The sequence below is a fragment of the Falco naumanni genome, chromosome 5 (assembly GCF_017639655.2).
Source record: "Falco naumanni isolate bFalNau1 chromosome 5, bFalNau1.pat, whole genome shotgun sequence".
Lineage (NCBI taxonomy): Eukaryota > Metazoa > Chordata > Aves > Falconiformes > Falconidae > Falco > Falco naumanni.
Window position 1 is genome coordinate 1316930 of NC_054058.1, and position 19780 is coordinate 1336709.

At 41.0% G+C, this 19780-nt stretch overlaps 1 protein-coding gene across 1 annotated transcript in view; it reads left to right on the forward strand.

The window, feature by feature from the left end:
* Positions 1-19575, forward strand: part of KPNA1 (karyopherin subunit alpha 1) — a 54284-nt gene extending 34709 nt beyond the window's left edge. Inside the window, exons 11-14 of the mRNA XM_040595339.1 lie at positions 1474-1599; positions 14119-14246; positions 14976-15154; positions 16550-19575. Coding sequence (XP_040451273.1) covers positions 1474-1599; positions 14119-14246; positions 14976-15154; positions 16550-16737 — 621 coding nt within the window. The 3' untranslated portion in view covers positions 16738-19575. The remainder of the gene's footprint in view (positions 1-1473; positions 1600-14118; positions 14247-14975; positions 15155-16549) is intronic.
* Positions 19576-19780: the final 205 nt, after the last annotated feature.

Here is a 19780-nt window from a genome sequence, read left to right on the forward strand (position 1 = left end):
CAGGAGGCAGTGGTAGCAGCTAGAGGTGTGAGACGGCATGAAGAGTGTGGAGAAGGATGCCTTCAGTGAGGTGTAGAGACACAAAGCTTATGATTCCTCATTAAAAGTGTTAATTACGCCTTCCATGTAAATTATGCAGAAGTTAAAATCTAGGCTCCTAATCTTGAGGCTTCTTCCAATGCTTGTTTTTTGGTTTGGATAAATATTATCTTCTGGAATTCTGTAGTTCAGTGATAGTAGTAGTCCAGCTTTCGTAGTTGAAACGTTTTTGAATATGAATGCAAGACTGTTGCCTGAAAACTTCTCTGTGCAGCCTCAGAGCACAAACCTGCTTTTACTTTAGATCTCATTTGTAACTATTAATGATTGCCAGTGCTTGGAGATGGCCAAAACCTTAGATGATATGCATGAAGAAAAAATACTTGAAGCAGATACCCAATACAATGCTAAACTATAGTATTTGCTTTTTTTAATCTTAATGTGGAGTAGAAAGGTTTAAGGAATATGGGGGTGGGGGGGGAAATGGTGGTGGATATGAGCAAGGGGATTCAGTCCAGAGATTCCATGATCAGAAGTCATCACTATAATTTAGCTTGAATCTGCCATCCTTTTGACCTCCACTGACATGTTGAAGAATTTCTCATTCTGCACCACGCTGTTCTAAGCTGTCTGCTTTTGCCATGCAAAGCAAAACTACAGTGCTTCTTGGCAGGTTCTTCCAATTTTTTAACTTGCAAGAAGCTGGAATATAATAATTAAAAAAAAATATTAATCTTTCAGTCATTGAATCTTGTTATGCCCTTTTAGAGGGGCAAAAAGCCCTTCACTGTCACATGACCTAATTGAGGATTCTGTCTTGTAACATCCCTGTTCTGGGGTACGTTCTCTTGTACTTCGGGCACTCAAAATTTTGATTTTGGAAATGCAGACTTGCCTGCAACTCTTCTGCTCTGTGAAATTGCAATTTTTGACAATTCTGGACAATTTTTTAGTTAAGAATTGCCCATTTATGATGTCAATGGACCCAGCACTGGCAACAGTCTGCCCCACTGTGCCAGCTGATGTGGAAAACAGAAGTAGCTGGAGATCCAGTTGTTCAAAAAGACAGCATTTTTCTGTTGTCTTGTTTTCTGTAATCTTATTTTTCTTCGGGTATAATGGGCTTAGTATCTTCTTGTGTTCAGGTCACACTGAAATCATAATGAAGGCATGATGTCTTACCTGAGTTACTCAGCTGTTTTGCTCGTAGCTTTCCTGCCAACATTTGCTTCTTAGTTCTTGCTGGTTTTTTATTTTGTTTGTTAGTTGTTTTGTGAGTTTTTTGTTGTTTTTGGTTTTTTTTTTTAACTTTTTGGGATCGTCTGATGGGGTGTGCTTTTACAGTTTTGAAGACAACTTATTCCTTGTTCCTGTGATTCTTTATCCTAAATTACCTCTAAGGTGTGGTTTGTTTTGTTTTTCTTTTGTATTCAGGTAATTCTGAATTGTTCAGCCCTGCAGAGTTTACTGCACTTGCTAAGCAGCCCAAAAGAATCTATCAAAAAGGAAGCGTGCTGGACAATATCTAATATAACAGCTGGAAACAGAGCCCAGATCCAGGTAACCTTTTCAGCTATGATCAGTAATATTTGTCTTGCAGGCTAGAAGAAACACACATCAGGCAGTATACTGTTTTTTGTGTATAAAGTGCTTATTTGTATATATATGCAGTCACAGATACATAACTATGTACGAGCAAAAATATATTACAGGCTTTGTGTGTAATTGAATATTTCAATGCCCCAGTCATCTCTCAAATTCAAACTATGTAATTTTATAATCATCTATAGACTCTAAGGGGGGGGAGGGGGGAAGATAGTCATGCTGGAGAATTACAAAATGAGGCTAAGCTCAAGAAAACCTTGTCTTAACTAATTTGCTTCATGCCTTTGACAATCACTAAGGCACAGAAATTCTCAAGCCCCAAAAAAGTAAGCTACAAACTTTGAGAATCAAATAACTTTACATGTTTCTTGACTTCATCACCTGATATGGACACCTACATTGTAAAATACTTTATTTCTGTTTATATTTTCTTATAATTCCTGATACGAGCAGTTGTGCTTAGCCAAAGGAGGAGGATATCTGACATGTTGCACTGAGATTCACTCTTTCTGATTATACCAGTTTTTGTACCCCAGTCATTTTAAGTGATGGCACACAGAAGCAAAGGAAAGTCTCGCTCCCTTATGTCCGTTTACGATTAGGCCTCCAGAGGACCACATCTTTGTTCTGAGTCTGGGCTCAGTGTCTCCAGATGGTATAAATAAGACACTGACCATCTCTTCCCCAGAGAAAAGTTCTTTGACTAGATAAAGAAGCAGCTGCTAAATATATTTTTTTCCTGGATATGGAGCTTTCTCAGAACAGCTATGCTAGGGGAATATTTGCTTGGCTTTCAAGGCCAGTGCCTTATTCCTTCTCTTTTAGAAGTGATAGAAAACCAGATTGTAGTGAAACCAGCCTTTGCCTGATAAATATACAAAGTTCCCCTCAAGGCAGTTGAATGGAAGTCTCGTGTAAATCAAATTTAATTCTTCTGAAGTTATGCTTCTCAATGTTGTTCTCCCTCGCTGGATGCAGAGAGAATTTTCAGAGATTGCAGAGGATGCGCGGGAGTCCAGTTGGAGATAGCTATTCTTTGAGGAATAGAAATAAGTAGCAGAAATATTGGACATGATACGTATTTGTCTCATTTGTAACCAGGCAGAAACAGTGCGTGCTCACACAAAGTAAACCAAGTCCCGTGATGTACTGGCAGAAGTGGCTGAGGAGTACTTCCTTCCTCCATATCGTTTTCCTTGGAAGGCAGCCTGACACTTGCTAGTCTAGTATCTGATGGCTCTGGATTATTCACTTTATAAGATCAGAATTAGTGTGAAGTGGTTAACCCTCAGCACCCAGGGGATCGAAGTATTTCTCTCTCTGCAGAAAACTTGCAGGAGTTTGTAAGAAGGCTGCATGTTTTTCCTGAGGAAAAAGTATGTTACATCCTTTGCAGGTGGTACTTGCAATCTTCTGGTTATACACTCTCCCTTCCAAGGGCCATCCAGCTGCTGAAGGGGCAGCAGGAAGCCTTAACACCTTGAATGAGGTCTTCGTCTCAGAAGCCATAGGAAATAAAGCTAATGCTTTTGTGGAAGATAAGTCAGCCTCTGCTAAGCTCGCTGGAATTAAGAGCAAATGTTCATCTAACTCCAGAGATGCTTATGTTAGGAAATGAGTAGGCAAAACCCCAGAACTTGTGAAGGTGGAAAGCTGTGTAGGTTCTCCTTGTCTGATGTAAGGATGTGGCTAAGATGGAAGTGCAACTGTGAGCAAATAAGCCTCCTACACTTGTATTTGCTCTGGCTTTCTCAGTCAAGATTTTACTTTTACCGCTGAAGAGCATGCTTTTTGTTGGATATAGAGAATGATATGGTTACTTAATCTAACCTTGGTAGAGCTCCAAGAATTGTGATTCTGCCTTTATTGTGGCTTGCGTGTTAATCTGTGGATTAGCTGAATTTCTAACAAAGTACTGTGTAAAATCAGCAACTGTACCACTGTATTTTCCAGCGTCAGCAGTTCTAGTTACTGTGCAATTAGCAGTGCAGAGAAGGTAGTTACTACTGCTTGTACTAAGGTAAAAATGTTTTTGCCTTTGCTTTTCTTGCAATGAAGAGTCTTTCCGTTGGTTTAGCCATGCTACTACCACCTTAGAAACAGGGAGAAGTATTTTTTGTCTCTAGAAAGCCATTTCTGCTTTTCCTGGGAAGTCTTAAGAGTATTTTCTGCACAACAGTCCAGCCCAATACATTTTCTTAACTCTGTGTTTTTTCCCAAGTTTATCAGAGAGTTGCTTCAGGTTGCACAACCATATAGGAATGCTGCAGACTTAAAAAAAAGAAGAGCTTGAGAAAATCAGATATCTGTACAGGTCATTCCATAAAGAAATAAGTACTGAAAGTGGCAACAGAAAGTAAAGTTTGTTATTAGAGCATTTGTTCAAAACTTCAGGATCTCTGTTCTCGTATTCTTGATCTGCTGAAGGTACAGTTGTGAAGAGTCCTAGAGGTAACTTAAATTCTAGTGCACCAGAAGCTATTTCAATAGTCTATTTACTTCTGTGACTTCTACATAAGTATTCACTGTACTAAGTCATCCTGTTCAAGTGAAGGAGTAAGTGCCTGTCCTTGTTTGCACAGTATTCTTGTGCCTGGTATCCACTACTCCGACATGTAAAAGTAAGGCTTTAGGTGGAGAATCTTAACTATACCCTTAGTAATCCTCTGTCTTCTAAACTGTTGTCACATCTTTATTTGAAAACAAATAAGAATGAAATCTCTCCTTCATTAAAATTTGCCTAATGTAGCTAAACAAAATTGTTAGGTTCTTCTATGTGTATGTGTTTAGTAGTTTTTAAAGATTTTGAGGTGTCTTGTCACCAGTTTAGATCAGCCCCCTTTCTGCTGAGAACAGATCAGAATTGCTTGGAAAGGTGAGGTGGGAAGGCAGGGAGAGGGCAATTAATGCTATGAGCCATTAGTATTGCACCTTCATTTCTAGCAGATGATTCTTTTAGAAGTACAAAACCCCCTCTTAAATGCACAGAAAAAATAGTCATGGTTGCATGGGTAGAGGCTTGTTTTCTCAGGGTTATTGCATCAGGAAGAAAACAGTGTCAAACAAATCACCAAAATAAACATATATATATAAAAGAACCCAGCTTAAAGCAGCTGCCTTAGGATGTCACAGGTGAGGTTGGAAGCATGTTGATGCATTACTGAAGTCTGGGGGAAAAAAAATGTGAGAAGCAGCTTCTCAAAAGTGAAACCTATAGTTCCATTTAAGAATCCCTCAGGCCCCGTTCAGGGTAACTGAGCTGCCTTGGAACCCCGAGCATGCACATGCTACATAATGAAACGCTGACTGCCCTACGTGCGTACCCAATTTAATATATGTAGCAGGTATAAAAGACATTAAAAAGATAGTGTCTGATTCTGAGCAGGAAATAATTTGCAATATAATTACCAGAACAGTTATGTCTGTCATGGGGCTGGGATTTTGAGAACTGCAAAAGGAGGCCTGCTAGAGGAAAGTTGTGAAGTAAAGGACACTGGAGAATGTTTACAATGTGCTTGATCAGAGATTTCGAGGCTGCTGTTTCTTGGAAGCCAAGTTGGCAATTGCACAATTTCAACACAATTATCTTGTGTTGAAAGGGAATTATCATCACAGATGTGTAACAAATTCCAGAAAGGTTCTTAATTCTTTAGTTTCTAGTCTCAACCTAGAGAATGCCATGTGAGGTACCAGGTGTGTTGAAACCTCCTTCCAGCTAAAGGGCTGATAGTCTGCTTTTCTCAGAAAACCCTTCTCTGAGGTGTTACTTCAGACAACTCCTATGTCAAATCAATGTCAAAATCACTGTAAACATTTGAGCTGAAAACCCCTTTAAAATAATTTCTGAAGTTGGAAAATGTGGTTTGGTAAAGTGTTTCTTGAAGATGGTCATATGCTAAAATGGAGAATAGAAGCCTAGTTGTGTTTTTAGTGGTTGTGAGAACAAAGAGTGATTCCTGTCTGGGAAGAATATCTGATTTACCTGAGTTCACAGATGAATATTTCATCTGAGTTTGTTCTTTCTCTAAATTAATTGCACATTGTGATGAATTCAAACATTACTTCCTGAGAATTGGTTTTCCGTACAGAAGGAATTCTAAAATACTAGGTGCAGCTCTAAACGAAATAATTTATTTTCCTTTCTCCTCAGTCCCTCCAAATTGTTTGATAGCTCCTACTAGAGGTCACAGACTGTAGCCAAATCTCTTCCAGCCTCTGATACTAATTGGATTTTGAGCATGCACAATCTTTAGCCAGAAATCAGACATGAATAATTTCAGCACATGGTGATTTTTTTCCTGAAAGTTAAATGTCTGCCTGGCATAGTAAACCACATTATGGCAAGTTACCAGCTGATCCGAGTAGTGGGTTACGGCTCCAGACTAGTCAGGATGTTACAATACTGTGGAAACTTTGGGTAGTGCTCGTCTTAATTTAGCAATCCCTTCTGCACACCCAAGTATTTTGATAAATCTAACAGGTATTTTACCTAACGAGTATTAACAGACAGAGCTATATTTAGTGTTGTTTAAGATTGCATTGGGTTATACTCCCTCCATCCACCCACTCTGAAGTATAGAAATACAAAGTTAGAGGGAAGGACTTCTCTGTTCGTTTCCGCTTTCACACTGCCTGCAGCGCTGGTTGGTAGCACACTCCAGAGGCTTTCACTGCCATTTCTAAAAGATAAGGCAGCAGCCTGTCACCCTTAGATTTGCACTCAAACACAATCGAGTAAACTCTTTCTAGTGTTAAGGCAATATAAGTTAACATGCATGGGATGTGTGAAAGTAAGTGCTGAACTTTCTTTTGTAGCTCTTATTAAAGCACAGGAGGTCTGGTTTTTTTTCCCCATCAAAAGTGGAAGTGAAAGCCTTTCTGAGTGTGTTATCAGCAGTGCCTAGGCAGCAGCAAAGTGTGGTGGAATACAGTAGTCTTTCCCCTCTTTATTTCTGTGCTTTTAAGGTTTGGGTTGGATGTATATATCCTGATGCAGTCATGATTGTCACTAAGTATAGTTTTTGTTTGTTAATTTCCTAGTTTGTATACAGCTTTGCTGTACTTCAGTGGATAGCTTCCCCAGTCAGGGAGAAGGGGAACTACATCTTCCTGGGAGTCAGAAGGAGAACTGCACAGCTGAAGCTAAATCCTGACTGTCGACCCTTCTGAAGGGTATGAAAGGCTATCACATACCTCAGAAAATGTTCTGTCTTAACTTCGCAACCTGTTGAAAAGCTATGAAAGGCAGTACATCAGACACAATCTTCCATATCTGACAGTGAAGACATCATAGGAGTTCTCTCCTGTTGCAGGTTAAGAAACTATCACTTCTTTTCTAATATGCCTTAAATTCTCACAAGAACGTCTGGAAACCAGAGTATGGCTAGGCATGGTAGCAACAGGGTCTGTGCCATATTTTTCCTCCTTTAGGCTTTCCTATCCTTGCTGAAATGGGCAAGTAGAGCAAATGATACATTGTCTGTCAGTTTTAAAAACTCTGGAATGAAATACATGTTTATGAATTGGGGTAAAGATACAACCTAAAAATTTTCAGAGGCTTTTCAAAAAGACCACAGTAATGTGGGGAAAAGGAATGACGTGATTCATACAGAGTTGTGGTTTACACAGGGAAACTGTGTGTCACATTACTCAGATATAAAATGTGTTTGATTTATGCCATAGTTTGCACAAGTGGTCTAAAATCTTCATGTGCTGTTTGTGGTGGCAGAACTTGAAAAATGTCTCGATTAGGAGCAAAATATGGCATTGCTGACAAGGCCATACTTGTTTGAGGACCAACGAAAGTCAAAGGTGAATCTCTTTCAGGTTTAAGTTTCTGTTTAAGTACAAAAAATCTGTTTTCGGGCTTCTACATGTGCTGAATCTCATACATCATACCATACTGAGTGCAGCAGAGCTAGAATACCTTTAATTCCTTTATTCTGCCTGAAAACCTCAGCAGTCAGCAGTGTATAGTCTTATCTTTTTTTTTTACTGTGGGGCAGACCCTGGAAGCTGGTGATGCCTCAGCAAGGTGCTGTTCATTACAGTGCAGGTTCCTCCTGACAGCAGTAGCAACCTTGTGGGAACTGGCTGTAGAAGTTTGCTTTATAAGCAGTTAGGAGTTTATAGGCTTAGGTGTTTGTGTCAACAACGTAGAAGTCCATTAGAACTAAGATCCGAAGTGCTTCCTTCCTGGCTCTCAGATGGCAGTTGTTTTGTACTCGTGCCATCATATTAGGTAGCTTTGGCTTACAAATATTTGCTATGTTATTTAAAAAGCAGTTGCAAATTGAATCAGTATACTAACAGGGTAACTGGAATGCAGGTAACTGGGAAGCCTTTATGAACTGAAATTTCCAGCCAGGAGGAGGAGATGATAGCAAGAGGGCTGTATTCGCAGCTGCTAGCTAGGGTGGTGACTGTAATGTGGATTTGTTAAAAGGTAATGAGAGAGCTCGCAGGAGCAGGAAAACAGCCAGGCTGTAAGACTTGTTTGCTTTCACATTTATGTGATGAATCATATATAGACACACAACGCCAACACTTGCATAATAAATGGTTATGTGCAGTTTTGCATACCACAAGTGATTTATTTGTGGGAATCCAATGGAGGAGAAGCAAATTCTCTTGGAACTGACCAGCTCAAAATACTAATTTAATATACTGCTGCTGAAGACCTGCTTTCTAACAGTGAGTACAATGTATTTAGATCTAACATCCATGAAGATGTAATAAGATTCTCAAAACTCACTTTTATCTAGCTTCACGCTTTAAAAATCAAATATTACAAAGTGAAAGAAGCTTGATTAAAACATGTAAGAAGGATAGAACTTTCCAAGAAAGAGGCAGGCCCCTTGGAGGGCCACAGCACAAGATACACCATCTAATTGAAAAGAAAAATAATTAAAAAAACCAAACAAACACAAAGTTGACGCTTCAAAAGTGAGGGCCAGATCTGCTGAAGGACTGAGCATTACAATTCAGTTCAATTTCTATTTCAAAATGCAGATTTCAATTAAAATTCAGTATCAGTTTTCTGAAAGACTCTTAAGTTACAAGTTGAGATGGAGTTCAGTTCCAACAAATACGAATGGATGCAACTGGGCAAAAATTTTAGTGTTAGTTTGATGTATTAAAGGATGGTCTTAGGATTACCTATTATGCAGAAAAGACATTTTGAATGTATTTTGAAGATACCACCTCGGTGCTTGGTAGTAGTAGCCTAAAATCAATATGAATACTAAAGATCATCAGGAAAGGGATTAAAAAAAGCCAAAAGAGGAATCCTTATTCTTGTTCCTGTATAAATCTTCACTGTTGCCCTCTGTGTAGATCTGTCCTCAGAGATTATGGTAGGAATGGGTGCTAAGGAGGGACCATAAAGTGACAACTGGATTCCATATGAGGAACAACTTTGTAGACGATGAGGCAAGCAAAGGGACATGTGGCAGGATGCTGTAGAGACCTGAGTGGCATCTGAGAAGGTGAACAAGTAATGATGTTTCTTTGTTTTTTGAGCAAAATGCATCAAGGAAGAGTCGTCAGAGAAATCGCTAGGCACTGCGTTTAGGACAAACGAGCACATACCTTCTCATACTGGTGTAGTGTAACTGGAACGTGTTGCTGCAGCTGTGAATACATAGAAAGGAGAAAAAGAAGAATCCGCATGATTAGAGTTTACGCTTTCCTGTGCATCTGCTGTTGATTGCTTGTGGAAGCAGGATGTTAGTATGTTTTGTTCTTACACAGAAGCACAGGAGTAATTTGGATTCAAAAAATCCATATAAAACTGCTAAAAATGATACCAGTTTTGGAGTGTTCCTTCACGTTTTGGTTACCCTGTTGGCCTACTGTTACTGTCCTTGAAAAATTCCTGACACATTTAGAGTGTGTAAGTGCGAGTGTTACAACGTGTCGACTGCTCAAAAAGAATGTTTAAACATCCTTTACTTTATGGCAGGTAGGAAGCAGTTGCCTGCTGTTTTCATTAGTGGATAAGTGACTTTTCATTTTTCGAGGAACAGTGGAACATTTGAACAGGTGACAGTGTGAGCTCTGCAGTAGTTTGTACATCAGTCCTAAGTTTACAACATGATTTTTTTCATTTCTCTTTTATTTTTTCCATGTTTTTAAAGTTGTTGAACTGAAATCCCTTAATTGTGTTCATTTTGTTTGACAGCTGTCCTTTCCTTGAGCATTTTATGTGCACTACATTACTTTAGTCTTCAATGAACTTCCACGTGTCAGGCACACATAGCATAGTAATGCTAAAAGGTCATTTGGATTAAAACTTCTAAGGATTTAGAAAGTGTTAAGTACCTCATCCTGCCACAGTTCTTAAGAGTTTTGCTCTGCCAGAGGTTTGCTTTTCTTCAAGAAGAAAACAAAACCAAATTCTATTTCAGTAGTGTACTATTTTGTCACTTGGAAGGAATTTAACTGAAAGGGAATCATGGCATGATTCCACAATAACGGTGGTTCCCACATAAAATAGCACAGAGCTAGGAATCCTTGGGCTTTCTAGTTTGCTTTCACAAGTGACTGCTGTGGGCAGGGTTGCAAGGCATAGGGTGTAAGTAGTAGATGCTGCTAGTGCTTCTGCTGTATTGATGCTCTAATATTTCCACCCTTGTTGAGCTTAACTGGGCTTTTGGAATCTAGTGAAGGTACTGAGGCTAAAGCAAACTATTTTCTGACCTAGTTCATGGGTTTTGGTTGTTTCTTTTGTTTGGGGTTTGTTTTTATTTTTTTTAATCTAAGATCTTAGTTTCAACTGTCAGCAGGCTGCTTGTTAAAAAACTTTGCAGTACTGCAGATGTACAGTTAAGTACCTTTACCTGGGACTCATGTTCGGGTGAGGTGGTGACAACACTTACATTGCATGTCAAGCAGTAGGAAACAAAAATACGGTGATTGATCATGTGCTTCTCTCTTGACCCAGTCTCCTTCAGTGAAGTGCCTTATGAGAGGCTGTAATTCATCGTGGTGCCTTAGCCGGTTCTGCTTGGGTGAAGATAGCCTGTATATAGCGTTGCAGCGCAGAAACTGAACAAGATGCCCACAGCCTTTTATGCAATACAATAAGAAACAAAAATAAGTGGAATTAGAAGTAAGAGCCCTCACACAAGAGATATGAGATCTGGATTCAGTTCCTTCTGAAAAGATTCAAATGCACATTTCCCTACTCTGAGAAGACCAATTTTATGCACCGGTCTTTGCAGTGAAGCCAAGAGTTTAAAATTGAGCTGGGAGGAAAGCAGTAACAATCTTCCGTGATTCTCCTACTTGCTGCCCTCCCATTGTTCTTAAAGTATGTTACTGCCTGCGAGCTAAGATGTGCTGACTTAGTTCCATGCTATCATGTAACATACTCTGATTTTAGTACTTTCTAAAGTTGCTTTTAAGAAGACACTTTATAAGGAAATAAATCTCATGTAAAAGTTTGCTTTTGGGGAGAGGATTTAAGAAGTGATAATGAGATTTCTTTTTTTTTTTTATGTTCTTTGCTAGAATACCAAAATAGTAATGCCCTTATCTTATCCTAGATCTGTATCAAGCTTTTTTGGTACAGAATGCTTAACATCATGTAACACACTGTTCTCACAAGGGCTTCCACCTCAACAACGCCCTTGTATAGCGCTACCTGGCCTCACATGAAACGTAAGTGCAGGCTGCCAAGTCCTCTTCCTCCTCTCCAGCTGATCAGGACTGAAGCTCGCTGGTGAAAACACACATGCCCTCGCTCTCTCCACAAGCACACATGCACATTCACAATCTCTTGAATGCCAGTGTGGGCTTTCTGCCCATCTGTTGTCTGTGGCTGGATCCTGAGCTCTCAACTCGTTATACCTGGCTCCTACTCACTGGCTAGTTCAGCTCTATTCTTGGGAGCAAACAGATGGACGTGTTTGTCTCAAGCATCCCCACACTTGCAGACCCCTTGAATGTCAGCGCTGCCCTCTGTCCTTGCCCAGATCCTGGGGCTTCTACTTACTACCTAGTCCGGTATGGCAGCTGAAACAGAGCAAGGTCTTAAAAAGATTAGTCAGGATGAGTTTGGTACAATGCTCTGGGTGATGCTCTGTTTGTGTTGAGGTAAGATAGAGATGGCATGGCCTGTTTCCTTCCACTGATGATGTTAAAGTAAAGGAATGTACTCAGAATAATTAGAAAAGATAAGGTGGGCACCTGAAGGAGAGGAGGAGACCATGAGTCAGGAGATCGGTGAACAAAGAAAGTCGAAAGGTTTAAGTGAGGAAGATTGAGCAACCCCCAAGAATGAGGCCAAAGAATGGAATGACCACCCAAAAGTCCTCCCAAAAGATGTCTAGAAGACTCCACCTCAAGCTCCACCTAAACCCCGCCTATTATGAATACAATGATTAGATGTGAAAATCAAATGAATTTGTATGTAAAGATGTTGTAACCTCTCATGAAAACTGTATAAATAATTACCTGACTTTTTCACTGAAAACTTTGGAGTTAGTTTGTTCCATGTGAACTGGCTAGTTCCCCAGCATTTCATGAAATAAATACATTTGCTGCTTAAAGACAAAATTTGTCTCTGAGCAGTTACTCTGTGCTGTTTTGGCATCACAGCAAACCATGTACGCTGTGATCTTCCACTCCCCCCTCTTGGTTTGGGGGATAACATAAATCCCCCCGTTGCATGGGGCTGGTGCCCAGGCATGCAGGACCTGCAGCCCCGCTCCAGCGGAGGTGCTGCGATCCTTGCCAGCTTCCCTGCTGCATCCAGGCACATGGGCCCTATGGGCTGTGATCCTGCCCCAGTGGCAGCTGCTGGGACCTTCATCTGCTCCAGTTGCAGGGGCCCCTTCCCCCGAGGTCTGACACCAGGTGTTGGCCCTGAATTCACCTTTTCTGAGCACCCCAGAAACATGCTCCCTAGTCCGCGGCCCCTCCGGCTACTGATGCTGAGACCCCCACCCACTCCAGGTGCTGGCCCTGCAGACACAGGGTTTTCTGCTGAGCTCTGATCCGGTTCCTGGCCCCAATGCTGTCATGCCGATCTCTGCTGCTAGCTAGAGGGGGAGGTTATGTGGTAAAGTCCCGGCTGACTGGCTGCAGAGCCCTGCCAGTAGTTTCTTAATGGCCCATTAATTAGTAACTGGAGCCTTTCCTCCCTTGTGATTGTCTCTTAGCCCTTGTCTGTCAGGTTTGTGTCACCATCTGTTTTATTTATTTCCTGTTATTTGTATCTCCTTTGGAGCTGGAAAGGTCCTTGATCTGATAACCTTAATGAAGCTCTTGCATTCCACATACCCTTACAGTGTGTTGCTTTTGTGTATTTTTAAAAATTACCTGGTTTTTTTCCCAGTAAATATGTCAGGGGGGAAAACATTCTGTTTTCTGAAGATATCTTTTATTTATTTATTTTAAGTAGGCAGCTTCTGTTTATGATGCTCAAAAGCACGTGTTCCTGTTCAAAAATTTCAGTTAAGGACTTTTTGCCAACTATTCTTTGCAAAGTAAAAATTAATATAACATGGCATGATGGAAGTGTAAGTGTTTTTCCTTGAGGCCCCAGATCGCTGCGCGGAAGTGCAGGTCCTGCAGTGCAGGGGGCAGCGTGGGGGGGCTGCTGGTACCACTGGTAGGCAGCGTGGATGTGCAAAGTGCCGGGACAAACGGGAAGAGTAAAAGAAATATCAAACAGTTGGGATTTTTTCACTGTCATCTCTCAGTTTTCTTCTGCAGAGCTCCTTGAAAAGGATCTTTTTGGCTTTCTTTGAATTTGCCTTTCAGTTCTGTGATGACTTAATGTTTCTAAAAGGGTAGCTTAAAAATGTCATGCAAAGCCCTTGCTTCTTTCAGTGATAAATGTGTTTCAGATCCTTGTCATAGGTGTGAAACTAAACTGGTTTTACTTGGGTCTTGCTGCAAAAGGCTCTACCAGAGGAAGTTACTAGAAACTGAATTACATTCTGAGCTAAGCAGTTAACCGATACCAGTGAATCATCCGTTGTTTTGTCTTTTGATCAGGAAGGAATATATTGGTGATTGCTTCTTTTGAGGAGTTCTTACAGTGCATTCTCGCCTTACTTGTTGTCTGCCCAGTGGAGATGTAGCCTGACACACAGGCTTAGGAAGTTTTTTTCTCTGTTTAGGGGCTCTTAACGACTTAGTGGTTTACTGACTTAATAGCTGAGTGGTTCACTACCTGGAAAAAAAGGGGAGGTATGGCGTTCTTTTGCTGTCAGAGTGTGATTAAGTAGCGCATTAGATACAGCAGTCACTTCAGTCTGAAAGCATTTTGAATTGTTTTGGGATAAGCGCAGACCCTGGCGATAACTAGGGTTTTGAATGTAAAGCTGAAAACTGAATTTTAACCCCTTGATAAGTAATGTGATTGTTTAATGTGTTGTGCTGAGCATAGACGTTAACTAGCTCAGGAAGAGGGAGTTATTTCTAATTTTTAGTATAACCCTGACATGTCATTTCTTTTTGCAGACGGTCATAGATGCCCATATCTTTCCGGCTCTTATAAATATTTTACAAACGGCTGAGTTTCGGACAAGGAAGGAAGCTGCTTGGGCAATCACAAATGCAACATCTGGAGGCTCTGCTGAACAGATCAAGTATGAAATCGTTCAACTCTTTCAGTGCAATTGAGTGAATTAGTATGTGTGCAAGAAATCGAAATAATAACCTAGAGAATGGAAATCCTTGCATGTATGCTTCCAGTGTTCGGTATCCAGAGAGACCATGTCTTTTTGAGTTGTGAATGAGCCATTCCTTCCTTCAGGGAGAAATCACTTAAGTATTTCAGTAATACTTTTTTAATTAATTGAACCATTTCTCTTCTGTGAAAAAGTTAAATGCAATTTTAAAACTAATCCCTTAGTGGTTGTTGTACAGCGTAACAAAGTGCATTAGCAGTCTGAAGAGGAACAGCTCAGCCCCTCAAACAAGGGCATCGTGTGCATCGTTGTTCCTGTTTAACTTATACCAGTACATCATGCTTTTATGCAATTTTGTATGAAATCTTAAAACTGTATCTAAAGTTAGTATAGCTGATATTAATAATAGAAACTATAAACTGTAGTTATAGAATTATAAATTAAATTTACAAAATCAAATTACTATTTCATGTCTATATATAGAGAGACAGACAGAGAAGGTAATTTTCATTGTTTCAGCAGAACTGACTAGATATAACAGGTGTCTATAGTTTCTCCAGTTTCTCTGGTCAAGTTGGTATTTTACCTGATCATTTTGGTTTTTAGACCTTCGTGCTTAGTGCTTAAATGGCTACACCAGTTATAATTTTGCAGACAATTTACTGGGTTCCATGTGGTGTTTTTCAGGTATTTAGTAGAACTGGGATGCATCAAACCACTGTGTGACCTCCTTACAGTAATGGACTCAAAGATTGTGCAAGTAGCACTGAATGGGCTGGAGAACATCCTGAGGCTCGGAGAGCAGGAATCCAAACGCAGCGGCACTGGCATTAATCCTTACTGTGCTCTTATTGAAGAAGCGTATGGTATGAGCAAAACATCTGTGGAAGTCAGGAGTTAAAGCAATGATCACGAACCCATTAGAGTTTCAGTAGACCCAATTTATCCATTGCCTCATCACTATTACCTGAAAATTAACTGTTCTTTGATAAGTCTTTTCCTTTGACCCTGAGGGAGCCTTCTGGGTGTCATTCTGCCTCAGTATCTGCCCCCTCCAGAGCAGATAAAAGCGCTCTGTCACTCAGGTTTCGGACCTTTCCCTTCCCTCTCTGCTGCCCTGTAGAATTCTGGCAGCAGCCACAACTTCCTTGTTTGCCTTTGCTGTGCTGAGGTTCTGGCATGTACCAGCATGATTTCACCCCAGTTCTGAGGTACTGTTGCTCTTAAGGTTAGTTTCCTTGTTGATTGGCAAATACTTATTAAGAAAAATAATGAGTTATCAAGAGCAGTATAGGAGTATGTATCACTGAACATGGTTTTTTGAACCATGGTTCCCTTCATGGTTACCTTGACTTCCAGGGAAGAGCTGTACCAGATCAGGATTTATTTTCTTGCCTGCTTCGAGGTTTTAACCTCCCTTTTCACGTCAGTGTTGCAGAAGTGCCTACAGAGTATGAGAGAATTGTTTCCTCTAGTCTTTATACATAGTTAAAGGAGCAGACAAGAAAACCACTACCATTCCCAATATTAGAGATTTACTAGAGCAGCTAAGGCTTGGATTTCATTATAGCATCATTCCCAGGTGTCAGAGATAGTTTAGGTTGCTGTGTTCTTTGCATTTGTTTCTGGCTACAAGGCCTGATACATTAAGCAAGATTTGCTCGTCTGCTTAATGTCTGCCCAAAAGCTGGTTGCATGAGTGTATATCTTGTATTGTATGCACATGTGATGCAGGTTGGTTAATGGAGTCTCCATCCTTGGAAGTTTTAAGTCTTGGCTAGACACAGCTGACCCAGTCTGGTGTTGGCAGTGGTGCTGGGCTGGGCTGCCGGCTGGACTAGAGGATTGCCAGCAGTCTCCTCCAACCTGCAGTTGTGTGATTCTGTAGTCATCGGCCTTGCTATCAAAGCACTGTGAACACACTTTCAGGAAGCATGGTCCTGAAAATCTCTTCAGAAAGTGTCTTTGAAGCCTTGTTCTTTACACATGCAAGTTTGTTGATTTCATTTTTTTGAGAGAAAGGGGAGAGAGAGAGACACAACCTGAGGCACATCACATAGTTACAGGGAACTCTGTAGTTCAACCTGTTTTCTCTTGGTTGTGGAGAGTACAGGCTGGGTGAGGGTCTCCACAGAGGAACGCGTTCTTTCTGAACGTGGGAGAGAATTTTCGTGGAACTTGATGTTCACAACAGGCTGAAAATGATCAGGGGCATATGCTCTCACCAAGCTGTAACTTCTATGTGCTTCTTTTCTCTCCAGGTCTGGACAAGATCGAATTCCTGCAGAGCCATGAGAATCAAGAGATTTATCAGAAGGCCTTTGATCTGATTGAGCACTACTTCGGAACAGAGGATGAAGACAGCAGCATTGCCCCACAGGTGGATATCAACCAGCAACAGTACATCTTCCAGCAGTGTGAGGCTCCCATGGAAGGCTTCCAGCTCTGAGGTGCCCCTGTGCTGTGTGCTCCTCTACCTAGCCAATCCTGTTGTCGAGCCACAAGCCACCCGTGGAGTGATTCTCTCACTGTTTTCCATAACCCTGTTTGCGCTCATTCGCTTGCCTTGTGCACATGCTCTTACATACGTCTGGAAAACTTCTGGCTCTCCATGGCAGGATGCCCCCTCCTTGGCAAGGGGTCACCAGAATCACCTTTCTCCTCTAGATTCTGAACCTCTCCACTGTCATCTTTGTGGAGTCAAGGCACCTTTCTACACTTTAAGATATTCCCTCTCCTATTACAGGAAAATAATCCCTCTCCACTGGCCCCCACGCTCCTGGCATCCAAGATAAGACTGCCTTTCTCTTATATTTGCTGCAGTGTGTGCCTGCAGTCCAGGGAGACATTCAGACTTTCTGAGAACGTAGCTGAATTCATTCCCCGTATTCTTCCCTGGATGCCTCTTTGGATGGCTATGAGAGATGTGTTAAATCTTCACATGGCAATGCATCTACTTTGCTGTACGTGCCAGCTGGGGTTATTGGCATATGGAACATGTTACAAATAATGGAATAAGTTCTCTGTCCCCTGCAACAACAGGCTGCAATGGATGTGTTTTCTGGTTCTTGAGAGTACTGACCACATCTGGCCCCGTCTGTTCTCAACACTGAGCTCCCAAGCTGGATTGCAGACCACTGTGGAGATTTGGATACGTTCCCAGTTTTTCCTCTCCATCCACAAAAAAAGAGCCTGTGAATAGGTCACTCTCTCACCACCTCCCCAGACATGACTTTCCAGACCAGCTTCTAGAACAGAGAAACTACCCCTACTTCTGCTTGCCAGCACAGCATGATCCAGCTGGGCCTTCCTTACAAATCAAGCCCTTTCTGACTTCATGCTCCAGAACCTGGTCCTTGGTATTGTAGTTATGGCTGAAAAATTCCTGTCTGCCTCTTTACATTTTTACACAGTGTGACTTGAACAGATTTATCTTCTGAAAAATTACCTTCTGAATACAGAAATCTTAATTTGTAAAGCCTAGCACAAGGAGCGTTAGATCTCCTTTTCATTTTCACGAGACAAGAGCTTCTTCTCCAGCTCACCTGATCAAATAGAATCCTCCTGGTCCAAGTCCCTTGTTTAACAACTAAAATGACACTACATTCAAAGGATAGTAATATTCCACCCGGATCTGCCTGGCCCTTTCATTTCATTTTTCTCTTCTGCTGCTTACGGGACTTCAGGTGAATTAGCATGGAAGGCATGGTTCCTACAGGTGACATCTATAAGGCATCGCTGACTGCATGACAGCTGCCATCCGCAGCTGTAGACTGCCCTTCTGCTAGCAGCATGTTCTTGGCTCCGCAACCTGCTTGGATCACAGACATCTGATGCAAAGGCCGGCCACTCCTCACCGAGTTCAGCTGACACTGACACCAAACCCTTCACACGACTGGGGAGACGCCGCCTGACCAGAAGTGGCGGTTCCATTTCTGTAAATGCAGTGGGTTCTCCAGGCTGTCCGCTCCCCCCCTGCATCGGGCTATGTTCTTTCAAGCCATTTTGGATGCTTGGAACACACATTTGTCCAGCGTAAACATTTCAAAATCGCCACTGACAACAGCAGCGTCATGTACCTGCGGTCAGCATTAGTGGCAGGTCTGCAAGATCCTCCTAATGACTCCTCTCAGTGACAAGCCACTGCACAAGCAAAAACAGCCCATTGGATACAGAATAATCAAAATATAAAAATCACTTAAACTGCTGAAAGAAGCTAGGCAAGGGCCTGAACATCAGCTCTGTGTGACCATTATTTAAATGCAGTCTTCAATTCTGTCTGTGCTTCAGGATGGAGACTGACCTGTGTGGCCACCGCAGAAGCCACCTGCTGCCTCCCTAGCTAAGCTGGTTGGCCTCCACCTTCCCTCTCCCGGTTATTTTCTCTAGTGCTGCTTTGTGCTGAAGGAACATTTAGTTTACTGCACTTGATCTGTAAATGGACTTCGATTCTTTGTAATTTTAGGGGGTTAAATTTGGTGGTTAATTTAAAAAAAAAAAAAAGCAAAAAAACCCCTCAATGTTGCCTTTACATCACATATAAATAACTGTGTTTCTCTTTTCTTGAAGGGTGATAGAAGCACTGATTAGTAGCAAAATCTTGTTTTAGCTTTTGGATTTTTTTGTGCTGGATTTTTTTACGTGTAAATTTCCAATAACATGTCATTTCTATAAGATTTGTTTAAAATCATGTACCTCTTATTGGATGGTATAAAAATGCTCCATATTTTGTAAACAAATCTGAGCAAAGTGTGTGTGCATATATTCTGTATATTCATATATGTATATTCTGTGTATATATACACTAGTGTGTATATATACATATATACACACACACGTATATATATACACACATGCCTATGTGTGTATATATATACATATCTATATATCTATATATATATAAGTGTTTTCTCTTCCAGGCTAGTGAAAACAATGTGGTGCATTGGCGTTTCCCTTCCCTGCCCCCCCAAGAAAATAATGACAGTTGCCTCTAAATGAGTGAATTAAAAAGAGAGTCCATTTAAGCTGAATGGTGTGCCTTCCTGTGTAAGGAGCCTGGCCAGTGTTTGTTACTTTTGCTGTGGATATGTGAATTCAGAGCAGATAAGTATAAATCTTTAAACTTGGTATGTTTGTTTGAAGTGACAGGCCTGGTTGACACAGGTAATATTGTTGTCATATATACTTAGACTGTGTAAGGCATTTGACTGGTACTGCATAATATTTTGACTGAAAACTAAAAGAATACAAAAGTCAACATGGCACACATTAAATGGATTAAAATGTGGCTAACTCATAGGTCTCAATTTAATTTTAAATGGTGCTTAATTGAGTGTATTTCCGTCAGGATCTTCCAGCAACCAGTTCTTGGCCTTGCTTTACTTAACCTTACTACTCAGCTGAAAAGAAACAAGATCTCCTTCTAACAAAGGCTGCAGATTATATGCGTATGGAAGGGAGATCAGACTTGTGAACTGTGAAAGGAACAGCTC